Raw genomic sequence first — 12,320 nt, 5'->3', positions numbered from 1 at the left:
TCAAGGTGAATAATTCATAGCAAAACACTTATTCCTCAAACTTAATTTCATTTTCTGTGAACAAAATGCTTCTGAGTAAATCACAGCATTCCAAAATAACCTCCCCATCTCCTGGACCAGTGACACACACTGTGCATGTGACCCGAGAGAACAACCAGCCCTGGTTTCAGGATCAGAGTCAGATAAAAAATCAGAATTCCCTTGCCAAACAAGGAGCTCTCATTACATTTCTCAACTGCATCATGTTAGTAAAGGTCAATGGGTTGACTTTTCATGGAAAGCAGACAAGAAAACCTTCTGGTTCTCCTCGAATTATTTATATATAACTATATATACTATAGCGGTGCCTGCAAGCTCCGATCTGCACCAAGATCATATTGTCCTAGCATTACACAAATACACAGCAAAGCCTTGTCCACCATGATTAATTGTATTGTTTATGCTGTCCTGCAGAGCAGAACAACGGACCCTAGCCTTTCCACACGGGCACAGTGCCAGCAGTTTGTGTTTCAGTATGTTTAGGCAAGGCTAGCTTAGGTTTCTAAAGCTGTACCATTGGGAAGTATCCTTACACGTAACTGTATCCACAAAGGAGTTTTAATTCTTCTAGACATTTCAGTACAAAAATCACATTCCTCCTTGACACTTTCAAGAGTTAGCCGCGCTAAGGGAACTGTCCTTGATCCTGAAGAACTGGAGTTCTGAAAACAGAAATTACAACTGATGTCTTGAGGAAAGGAGGGATTGCCTTAACTGCCCTAAATCACAAAGGACTGTAAAAGCTGCACTGCTGTTCGCAGAGTCTTCATGGAGTCTCTCATTTTCTCAATCAAAGAAAACATCTTTTTTCAACTAGCATGCAGCATTCTTTTCATTTAGCTACAGCTTTAGGTGGGACTAATAACTGCTGGAGTGGGAGATGAAGTAACTAATGAAGTCTAAGTTCTTCAAGAAAATAGTTCTGAAGGGTTTCAGAATACATTTTAGAAAGTAACTGGGAAATGCCCTTGTCCGTGTTGCTTCACTACTGGAAAACTGCTGACAGGCAAGGAAAGCCCACGGCGATCTGTTAAACAAAATGACAGATTCTCCTCCGCATTCAGCTGCCCTTCACATATTTCAGTATTGTTTACTTGGCAAGTAAGCTTGGTACCATTGGGCACCTAGTGAAGTTTATCTTGAGAGGTCAAGAGGGTCTGAAGCTAGCAAGAAGAGGAAACCGTTCACAGCATTCTGTGTTCTCGCTTGAAAAAATAAATAAGATCAAGATCAGTTTTGAAATGCCACTTTCAGCATTATCAAAACTATCAAACAGCCCTCTCCATTAGAGGAAAACTCAAGGCACTGAAGCAGCACAGCTTGAAAGGCAGGGAGGACTCCTGCCCAGCCTCCGTGCATCGCACAGCTCTCCTGTTGCGCGGGTTTCTCTTGCACACCCGCCTCTCTTTGCTCTTTGAAAAGAAATGCGTCTTGCTGGGAAGCTAAGAGAATCAAGCTGCTTCACAAATGCAAGGAGGCCTTAAAAAAATACGAGACCAAGCACTTCTTGGATTTGGACCAGGCTAATACTGGTAGGAGTCAATCATGTAAAAGACAGGGCGGAAAGTTGTGAATTGCAGCAGCGTGCTTCTCCATGCCTTACCCAGACATGCCGGTGCCTTCTTCAAACTCCTCCAGTTCCCAGCTGTGCTTCAACCCTGCCATGCCTCAGTCGGAGCATGGGGAGCAGTTGCAGGGTTCCTACTTCAGAAGTGGCCCCTTGCTTCCAGGAGTGGCAGAGATGGAGCATGACTGGCATGGACAGTGTCTAGAAGTAGCACCAGGTGGAATGAGCTCAGTGCAGGCAAAGCCTTTGGAAGAATGACCTGCCAAGGCTCTGCTACACATATGAAAATAGAGGTTTTTTTCAGAAGTTCTTAACTTGGCTGCATTTGGGATTTTTTTTTTCCACAGGAGCAGTAAAAGGCACATCTTTGACATCAGAGTGACCACCTTGCCAGTTTTCATGGCTCTGCTCCAAACCACAAAGGCACCAGAGTTTCACAAATGTTTGCAAGAAGAATTTTGATCTGGGCACAGCACTCCCCTCTACCCCTCATTTTCCAAACTGGCTGAAACTATTATACATGTGCACAAGTGTATGTACACACATTCACGTAGTTGGCCTGAGTCAGATGCCAGGCACAGAAAATTTAGTCCAACAGATCGCTATTTCCATTTTCATGAGCAAATATTTTAAAATATTTAATACTTTTAACAAAAAGATTTTATAGAATGAATTGTTGCAGTGATTTAACAACATGCAGGACTTCAAGGCTTGGTTTACAGGGTTTACTGGTCTAGATGGATGACTCCATTATAGTGGATTGCAGACTAAAAGCCTGGCTTAGTGGAAAAATGTAACTCCAGCTTGGAAAAAGACATATGGTTTCAGTCTATCTGCGAAGTGAATTGAAGAAAGTTGTATTGGTTTCATGAGTTCCTTACTGTTTGAGTTGACACTCAACTGGTTTATTACTAGTCATAAATGCACTCACACACTGTTGTATGCTTATGTTATCAAAACCAGCTTCATCCGAATAACTGCTATCTTTCATTTTCAGAGATTTGAAGCCAGAAAATATCCTGCTAGATGATTATGGTAAGTATCAGAGGTTTACAGAGATTCTTTCACAATAAAATAGATTAAGTGAGTTTTAGGATACATACTGCACAGAGATAAATAATGCTCTGAAGTAAATAAGAGGCTCAGCATATACTAATACTGCGTCTTGGGGTGGGCAGAGTGCTAGGTCTCCCTGCTCGGGTGGAGCGAGGCAGCCGTGCTGCACAGCAGGGTGTGTTCTAGAGAGCCTGACTTTGCTGGTAGTGTCTGCCTTTTTTCCATTCTTTTTCCATCCTTATTGTTACAAGGCTAACATAACACAAACGACACTGATTTCTAAGTCTATGCTCCCTGCTCCATTTCAAAAGTACTTTCATCCTTTACTGGGCCAACTCTCAATGTACGCAAAGCCAGGTATCCATTTGTTGCTGAGGGCGGTGATAATCAGATATTTTGCTGAATTATAGACCAGATGTAGCCTCTTTAGCCATCAAAGAGTTTCAGAACTGTGTCAGCCCATCCATCCGCTGTGATCAGTTCAAGATACTTCCCTGCAGTGTGCTACTCATTGTCTTTTTCTGGCTTGTTTTAAAGTATATAACGCAATCCACTCCAGTCCATAGCCTCACTGTTAAAATTTCACTGCATTATATCACACTCAGTAATTCCTCTTTTTTTTTAATCAATGAAACTGCTCCAATTTTTGTATGTTCATTTCTTAAAATCTCTTAACAGTAAATTGCAAGAGTATTGTAATGATGACAACAGTTGTGTTTTTGAGCTAATTTGGAGTCATATTATTATATCTGCTTTTGTGTTGTTTTGTTTTGTTTCTCCCTTACAGGCCATATTAGAATATCAGATTTGGGTCTAGCTGTTAAAATCCCCGAGGGTGAATCAATCCGTGGAAGGGTAGGAACAGTAGGGTATATGGGTAAGTCTTCAGTAGCTCATCCTCTTGACATTCTGCTGAGATTACTTGAACTTTGTAGATCTTCCTGCCATGGAGGCTTAAGCGTTCAACTGAGTCCAGTTCCCTGCAGCAAGCCTCCAAAAATATTCTAGAGGAAATCAGGAGTCGGGAAGAAGCTGGAGCACAGCAGCTCTTAAAGAGATGGTCTATCTTCCTAAACCAGCAAGGAAAATAAAAAGAACAGACAACAACAGGGATTCTAATGTTTTTAGCATATATTTATTTTAGTAGTGGTATGTGCTTAAAAGAAAGAAAATGTTTCTTGCTCGATGCTAATTTGCATGGTAGTTAAAATGTGTATGTTTATGATGAAGTTGGTAAATTCACACGTATTGCTGTTTGGGCAGGAGAGGCTACACAAAAGAAGAGTAAAGAATTGTACATTAATTAAAAAAAAACAAACAAAAAAAACACTCCCTAATTGAACTTGATCTGTTTTTGAAAACGAGTGTAATTATTTTCATGCATTCTCTGGGTGAGCATACTTTGTGGAATAAAATTTGCCTATGTTTATTTGACTAAATAGAAACTAACTGATATGAGTCACAATTATATCATATCAAGACTTTAATGAAAGCAAGCATATCAGCTGTCATTTCTACGTTTTGTTATCTGAGTGTGAGCCTGTGTACACAGTAAGACTCTGCCCGTGAGCACTCGTGTATGTGTGTTTGTAACTATGCACAGAAGGTGAGGACAGCTGCAAGGAAGTGACTGTATGCCCAAGACACACTGGATGTTTGCAACACAAAATAAAAGTTATTTGTTTTTAAAAGGGGGGAACGATAAGTTATAAATTGAGTGAAAAGACAGAATTTGCTTTTGGATAAATGTCACTGTCGTTTACAGGATGTGTGCTTGTATGTCATTTCTTTCCTAAATGGATAAGCCTGGAAACACTCTTAAGATTGACTCCCCCCCTACCCCCCCTTTTTTTTAAATTCGTCTGACTTGATAGAGAACTCAGAAGAGAGCATGAACATGGCATGTGGCATGACATGCTGAGAACAGAACGTGGCATGTAACGTGCTGCATTTTCTGTAATTCAGTCAATAGAAATCATGAGGTATTTTAATATTCTACCTACTGTTCTCTCTTCCTGCCAATATCAAACATTGTCATAAGAGACATCTTTCTCTTCCACAGCTCCAGAAGTGTTGAACAACCAGAGATATACACTCAGCCCCGACTACTGGGGACTGGGCTGTCTCATTTATGAAATGATTGCTGGGCAATCACCATTTCGAGGAAGGAAAGAGAAGGTGAAGAGGGAAGAAGTGGACAGAAGAGTTCTGGAGACAGAGGAGGTGTACTCCCATAAGTTTTCTGAGGAGGCCAAGTCCATCTGTAAAATGGTAAGGGTCTTAAAAAGCACAGCACGGTGGCTTCGTTAGGAAGCTGTATCTGACATAGTCTCAGAAGTGATGTGGTACCGGAGAGGGGCTGCAGAGACAAGCAATAACCAAGCTCATCTGTTGATGGGATGACTGCATTCTTTATTCATTCAGATTGTGTTTATTTGGGATTACTTCCCCATTAGATTCATCACGGTCATCTTGAGTCCTCCCCAGAGTTTTATGGCCAAGGGAGCGGTATCTATTCTCACGAGACTTTGAACGTTAGTTTGTAGTCAAGAATGCAGTTCTGTGTTTTATAACCTTGCAGAAAAAATAAAAAGGACTTGATGATGCAAGACTTTGTGTCTTCTGCAAGGGACTGAAAACCCCATGCTTCCATTGTGTTCGGTGAAAGCTGGGGGTAAGCAGGACAAAGATTATGCAATGAAATTATTGTGACACTCAAATGTTGTCCCACCCCATCTCACTAACTTTGTTAGCAGCTTTTCCCCCAGGGTGCCAAAGCATCCAGCTTTTTTTAATACTGTTGAGCTGTCCTTTAAAATGTTTTCTCACCCTTTCAGCTGGGAGTCATTTTCATAGCACAATAGCCACGTCTGACAATGGAAATCCTCAAACCCTCTGAGAAATCTCAAAGCTGTGTCTGAATTTATCAATGTCTTGTCGACATCCATCTTTAGAAGGCTGAATTGTAACTTGGAAAGGGATGTGGCCTTATTCTTGATTTGTTTGTTGAAGAGTGAAGTCTCCTTTGGAGACAGTGACATATCTATGTAAACTGGTTGAGAAAGAATGAAGGGAAAGAAAGATCAACAAATAGGTAGTGAGAGTCGCAGCAATATCTTGTGCAATAGGCAAGCAAACAACATATCAACAACATTCTGGTTGGCTGGCTTCATGAAAAGACACTGAATTCTCCTTGCAAAGCAATAATGGTAGCACTGCCAAGTATTATGTGCCTGGAAGTCATTAACTCACAGTGCACCAGCACATTGCTGAATCCCCAGGACAGCAATCAACTGACATCACTCTTGATAGATACTTCAGGCCATACGCTGCCCTTAACCCACAATTCAGAGCCTCCAGTGAAGTCAGAGTGAAAGTTCTAGGACAGCCACAGGATCACGCGGACCATTTCACACGCTCAAAAAGTCTGCCATCTTTTCTTTAGCAGCACCTCAGCTCATACTAGGTGAAGAACAGAATCTGCTGGAGTGGCAGAGAGTTCGTGCATTTCCAAGTATTAGCATGAAATGAAAATGCCATGAGGAAAAATTTGATAATCACATCTCTTGTTCTGTAGTTAGTTTCAGGCATGAGGCATAGTAGAATAAAAATATATTTTGCAGAGAAATGATCAAGTTGATAAGAACTTAAAAGGTGAGAATTCAATGTAGCATTGATGGGAAGGTGCTAAAAATGACTTACCGCTCCCAGGAGAATAGACAATGAAAGTCAGTACATTAGAGTGGTCATTTTCATCTTCACGACATAGAACAAACCCATGATTTCAGGGAACCTCAAAAAATCATCTATTTCATTCCCTTTCCTCAGGGAGGCATGAACTGTACATAAATCACTCCTGACATCTTGGTCATTGCTGCTTCACTGTTCAATCCCGTCGTGTTTCTTTAGGTAGTTTGTGCAAACTCTTAATGAATCCAAAGATAATGCTGTTCTTTGTGAGTATTAATGGATTACAGTTGCTGTCTTAAGAATGGAAGAGCCTTACTTCTGACACTGAGCATGATGGAACATGAGGTTTTCCATCCAAAAGTCATTTCGTTTAAGTGATTCTTAAACAATCCATGATTCAAATATATTTTCTCAAATTCTTTTTGCTCTTTATATTGAAAACCACAATTTTGTTACTTTGTATCAGCAACTTATCAAAGGAAAAAAAAGCCATAATTAAGTTTCCATTATACCTGCAAAATGAAGCGTAAAGTTGTAGTACAAAAATCGAACCTTGGATGTCACAAAGATCCAAAATAAAAGGCTTCCTTATAGTGGACTTTTCAGGCCAAGAGTGAGGAACATGTTTTCCACCATGTCTCCAGATCTTCTCTTCAGAGCTTACTCTATGGTCTGATAGCATTAACCATGAGGAAATATACTGTCTTCATTCGTTCGCTCATGAAAACCCTTGAGTGTCACCTCACGTCAACCTTCCCCTCCTGGACTTTTATGCCCTCCACATTTTTGCAGGCACATATCATAGCTTCCATTAATCATCATCCATCCAATATTTCCATATTTCATTTTCTAAGACATTTCCCATAAATCAGCCCTCATTTTGGACTGAAATAGAGATGAATAATAAATAATTAGGAACAGGGGCAGCGTATTTTCTGGGAAGCTCCCCAACCCATAGTTCCCATATAACATAACTGCTTCATGTTTTGTTTTTTTGGGTTTTTTCCTCTGAAAAAATCCAGTCTTTCTAGGAAATGCTCCCTGTTTGTCATTGTTATGACTTGTACTCACTGATGTACATGCATGTTTCCCCTGACAAGTGCAGTCTTGCATCCAAGGATGTGACTTGAAGCACATTCAAGTCAACAGTATTGGATGGCCCATATTGCTCTGCCTTTCTCACTCTGACCGCGTCCTGTTTGTCTACATTTCCCGCAGACTAGCTTTTCTCTTTTTTTCTTACTCCTACAGTTCCTCCTTTATTCCACAAAAGGGATCTCTGAATGGTGCAAAGAAACCAGAGTCAGACTGTTCTCAGTGGTGCCCAGTGACAGGACGAGAGGCAGTGGGCACAAACTGAAATACAGGAGGCTCCCTCTGAACATCAAGAAATGCTTTATCTCTGTGGAGTAGTCAAATACTGGAGCAGGTTGCCAAAAGGGGCTGTGGAGTCTTCATATTTGAAGACAGCCAACACTGGACATGGTCTTGCACCTGCTCCTAGGGACTCTGAGAAGGACCAGAGTTGGACTAGACAACGTCCAGAGGTCCCTTAAAAACCTCAGCAGTCTTGTAATTCCGCTTCCTTCCTGAAGTGCCTCCCCAACCAACTGAAAGATGATGGATTCTTTTCTTCATAAAAACAATCTCTTCTATTCTTCGCACACCACCAGAAACGCTGTTATTGAACTGCAACGACGACTGTCCGCTTTCATCCCTCCTCTCTCCTTTTGTCCCTGTAAACCAACTTATCCACACATTTTTACACTTTAAAGTTTATTACTGTTGCCTGAGAATAATTCTTGGCAGAATAACTCTAATAACTCTCATTCTTCAAATGATTATTATTGGTATTGCAAAAATGATAGTAATGATTAATAAATCTATTGTAAGCCTTTGCAATAAGCTTTCCTATCGCTCATGCCTGAGGGAGTTTTGACTCCTCTTTTACACTGGGCTACATTGGGCTATGATTCTTCTTGGCCTCCTTTTATTGTTAATGTATTTGTAAAAATACCTTTTGTTATCTTTTGCAACAGTGGCGAGATTAAGTTCTAATTTTCTCACTGCCCATCCTAGCAACATCCTTGCACTCTTCTCAGGCCCTTCTTCAGGCTCTTTCTTCCAAAGGTGGGAAATTCTTTTTTTCCCAGTCTCCGCAAAAGCTTCCTGTTTAGTCAGGCTGGTCTTCTTCCACACTGGCTCATTTTAGCACACGTGGGGACGACCTACTCCTGCACCTTTAAGAGTCCTTTCTTCAGGAATCTTCCTGGACACCTTTGCCCCTCAGGACTGTCTCCTAAGGGACTCTCCAAACCAATTTCCTAAACAGCCCAAAGTCTGCCTTCTGGAAGTCCGAGGTAGCAGTTTTGCTGACCCCCCCTCCTGACTTCGCCAGGAATAGAGAGCTCTATCATTCCGTGGGTGCTATGCCTAAGATGGTTTCTGACCACTGTGTCTCCCACCAGTCCTTCTCTGTAAACAGCAGGTCTACAGAGAGCCTCCCCTGGTAGGCTCTCTTACTAGCTGTGCCAGGAAGTTATCTTCCTCATACACCAGGAACCTCCTAGACTGATTCCTCCCCAGACCAAAGCTACTCAGGACTGTTCTTTGAAAGACCTATTCTAGTCAAGCTTTGTCTGAAGTCTGGACTAAATCCTTATTTATCTATATCCAGTGCCATCTGGAGTCTTTATTACCAGGATATAAAGCTCTGCCGCTTGATATCAACTTCATGCATGATTGGATGACCTAAGCCATCTTCAGATCTGCAGCACTGTGAATTCTCCATAGGCTGTGGCTGTAAAATTACACTGAAACTGTGTTTGATTGGATCACTGCATTGACAACCTAGGAGGGCTCATCATCAGACTGATGTAGTTGCTTTTATTCTGCTCTCTTCATTTTAAATACATCCTTTGAAAATGAATTTAAAAAAAAAACATCCTGTAGAGATGACTCAAAACATACAACTGCCATCTCCATTTTCTTTCCCTGCAGAGATTCCCAAATGGGATGCATATTTCAGGCTCACACGCAGGTTTACAATTACAGAATGCTCCTGGAGCTGCAGGAAGTGTTACAAGATGCATTATTCTTTGGAGAAAGGAAGGGTATTTCCTTCTGAAAGACACTGCAGTCTATCCTATCTCCTAGCATCCACAAGAAGCATCTAAGTTTCATTTGTTGCCATTTCTAGAGCTGGCTTCCTCTACAGCTTACCAAAATCCCTGAGTTTCTTATTTTCTCTCTGTTGTGCCTCTCCAGGAGCACTCCTCAACACGCAAGCAGCTGCTTCCCTGCAGCTGAGCTTCACACAGGAGTCCTCTCCTTTCTGTTATGTTTCTATCTCAGTCTGTTCCCAGCAGCCTGTTCACTTTTGTGTATTTTTGCCCACAGTGGCCAGCCACCCATGACCAACTGCATTCATTCTCTAGAGACTTCCTTCTTGCATCAAAGGTTACCGAATGCTCCCATCACAGAGGAGCCTGGGACCTCCCAAGCAGCCTTTTCCAGTCCTCAACCATTCTGTCCTCTGACCACACACGCCAAACAACTTCTAGCATTTACAGCCTGACAAGGGTAAATTCCCAGATTAACTCAGTCATCCCACCTAGTTCAGAGGCAGAACATCTACTGGCTGCACAGCCAGCTAGTAACCCCCTTTCTTCCCTTCTCAGATGACTTTTAGAGAAGAAACTGCAGAGATCTCTTTTATCACCTACGGACCAAACCTGTCCCTTCATGCTGCAACCTGCTCCTCAGCAACACTGTTCCTGAGAGTTTCAAACTAAAATTTCCAGAAGAATTATAGCAGTGGGTAGTAAAAATGGTCCTTTTACCTTCAGATTCTTCTTTCCACCTGTCAGGAAAGTTCTCCCTGCATGAAAATTAAAAGAACTTACATCTCCACTACTCTGCTACAGTAGAACAAACCCTACTTCAACTGGAAATTCCAAAGCAATATTTAGATTAAATCCAGAAACCAGTTAGAATTCAGAAAAAATGAAAACTTGCCTGAAGACCATGAGAACTCACAGTCTCATACAAGCTCCAGAGAAGTGCCCTGATATCTTTCCATATAAGCTGGATGAATATGTTGCTGTTTCACATGAATCTATGTGCTCAGAGGACAGCAAGTCACGGAGGGTTTTCTTCAAATCTTTCTCCATCTCTGTGGTCCAGACAGTCTTGATGACAGTCTTAGTGCCTATCACTTGGGACTGGTGCAGCACTAGAGGCAGAGGAAACTGTAAGAAAAAAGGGATGCTGGTATTTGCAGGCTGGAAGCTGCTCAGGTGGCCACAATTACAGGCTTTCTCACCATCCCTCAGTCCTTACAGTCTTCACTGGTTATTGCTGCTGCTACTGCTGAAGCAGATAGAGCTGAGCAGAACACTCTTTTTTTCAAGTGTCCTACCCTGTCCCACCCACCTCTTCTAGGAGCTTAGTCTCTGCCATTTACAGCTTGCTCAGGAGTGAATGGAGAATGCTCTGTGCATGGGGCACATTCAGATTGCTGAAGCCATTTGCTGTCTCAGGCTGAAAATACAAAAAATGTAGAACTGAGAAGGCTGTGGAAGTCAGATAAGAAAACCACTGATGCACAGGTGATAGTAGAGCATTCAGAGAAGTCTAAGGAGCTGTGATCCTGTAAACCAGTGATAAACCTAGTTCTAGCCAGGAAGACTTTGCGAGCTCCCATTAGCAACAAACAATCCTTTCAAGGCTTCTCCTCATTGAGACGACCAAAGCTTGAAAGCCTACAGTCAACATCTCTGGACAACCTTGCCTTAAGCAGGGAAGCTGCCTGGTTCCCAACCAGGAGGAAAACAGGGCTGATTTTCTACCTGATCTCCTAAAATGCTGCTGCTTCTCTTCGGCCCTCCCAGAGCCATTTGCCTCTTGCTCTCTAAGTCAGCCTCTGCCAGGAGCTGCAAGGCACAGCTCTGACTGCCCTGGCTTTCAAACACAAGGAGTAGTAAGAGCACCAGTAGGACTCCCAAGGGCTCGGTACCATGGCAGTCTCAGATGCTTGGGAAACCCAAACCACTCCTCTGATGTGCATGGCAGCAGAGTCTCCCTTGGGCAAGCAACACCGGGGAGTTTTGCTAATCATTTCAGTGAGATCTGTCTGCACGAGCCATCTGGGGAAAGCGCAAGGGAAGACTGCTACACCACAGCTCTAGCGTTGGAGCAGGAAAGCAGGATACGGGAGAAGACGCAAAACGCAAACCTTTCTTTCCCCGGGGCACCCAGGTACAAGAACCCCCTGCCCGGCAGAACAGCCCCCAGCACAGATCCCAGCCCCTTCGCCCATCGGGACTTGTCTGCGGGGCACCGGAAGGCCTCGCCGCCCGCGACCGTGCTCCGCCGCGCTGTTCTTTCCTCTGCTGCCCCCCGGCGGCCGCCGGCCCTCCCGGCAGCCGCGCTGCACTCCGCCGGGGCCGCGGCGGCCCTGTTGCTCTTGCCCCTCAACCCTCCCTTCCCCGCCGGTGGTAGGGAAGTGGTGGGCCCGGAGGCCGCCCTACAGCCTTGGGTTCACGCCTCGGCCCCTAGCGCCAGCAGTCGTTTAGAAGTCGGAGTATCAAGAGCTGAGCAGCGTGTGCGTACCTGTCAGCCTGGCTGCGTGCCTGTCTCCAGGAGACACCCCTCTCATGGGAATGGACTGGTGTTTTCATTTTCACACACATGGATTTAGTCTTTCCCCCGCAGTGGAGACTCCAGCAGAACTAATCTAAAAGCTTTTGTAAACACAACTGTCTTCAATATGCACATAGTTTTCTATTGCACAAAGGCTCAAGTTATGGATCTCTTTAACAGGCAGTTGGAATCTCCGGGCAGATTACAGTGAGCTCTGAGTTATGCTTCTCCGCTGCCGTGAGGGGAGTAGCATGCAGACTTCCTTGAAGATGAATGGAAGGAATAAGCGGAAACAAATTTGTTAACCTTCCCTTTTCAGTGCATT

General features: G+C 43.2%; 2 protein-coding genes across 4 annotated transcripts in view; one reads left to right on the top strand and one right to left on the bottom strand.

Moving 5' to 3' along the window:
* Positions 1-12,320, bottom strand: part of LOC110399972 — a 43,030-nt gene that overhangs the window by 3,340 nt on the left and 27,370 nt on the right. The window lies entirely within an intron of this gene.
* Positions 1-12,320, top strand: part of GRK5 (G protein-coupled receptor kinase 5) — a 167,772-nt gene that overhangs the window by 141,762 nt on the left and 13,690 nt on the right. For all 3 annotated transcript variants that reach the window (XM_021399477.1, XM_021399476.1, XM_021399478.1), the window contains 3 exons: positions 2,604-2,641; positions 3,450-3,539; positions 4,725-4,933. In XM_021399477.1, coding sequence (XP_021255152.1) covers positions 2,604-2,641; positions 3,450-3,539; positions 4,725-4,933 — 337 coding nt within the window. The remainder of the gene's footprint in view (positions 1-2,603; positions 2,642-3,449; positions 3,540-4,724; positions 4,934-12,320) is intronic.

The sequence above is a fragment of the Numida meleagris genome, chromosome 5, assembly GCF_002078875.1.
Source record: "Numida meleagris isolate 19003 breed g44 Domestic line chromosome 5, NumMel1.0, whole genome shotgun sequence".
NCBI classification, from domain to species: domain Eukaryota; kingdom Metazoa; phylum Chordata; class Aves; order Galliformes; family Numididae; genus Numida; species Numida meleagris.
Note: the sequence above shows the minus strand (reverse complement) of the source record. Positions and strands in the feature narration are given on the sequence as shown.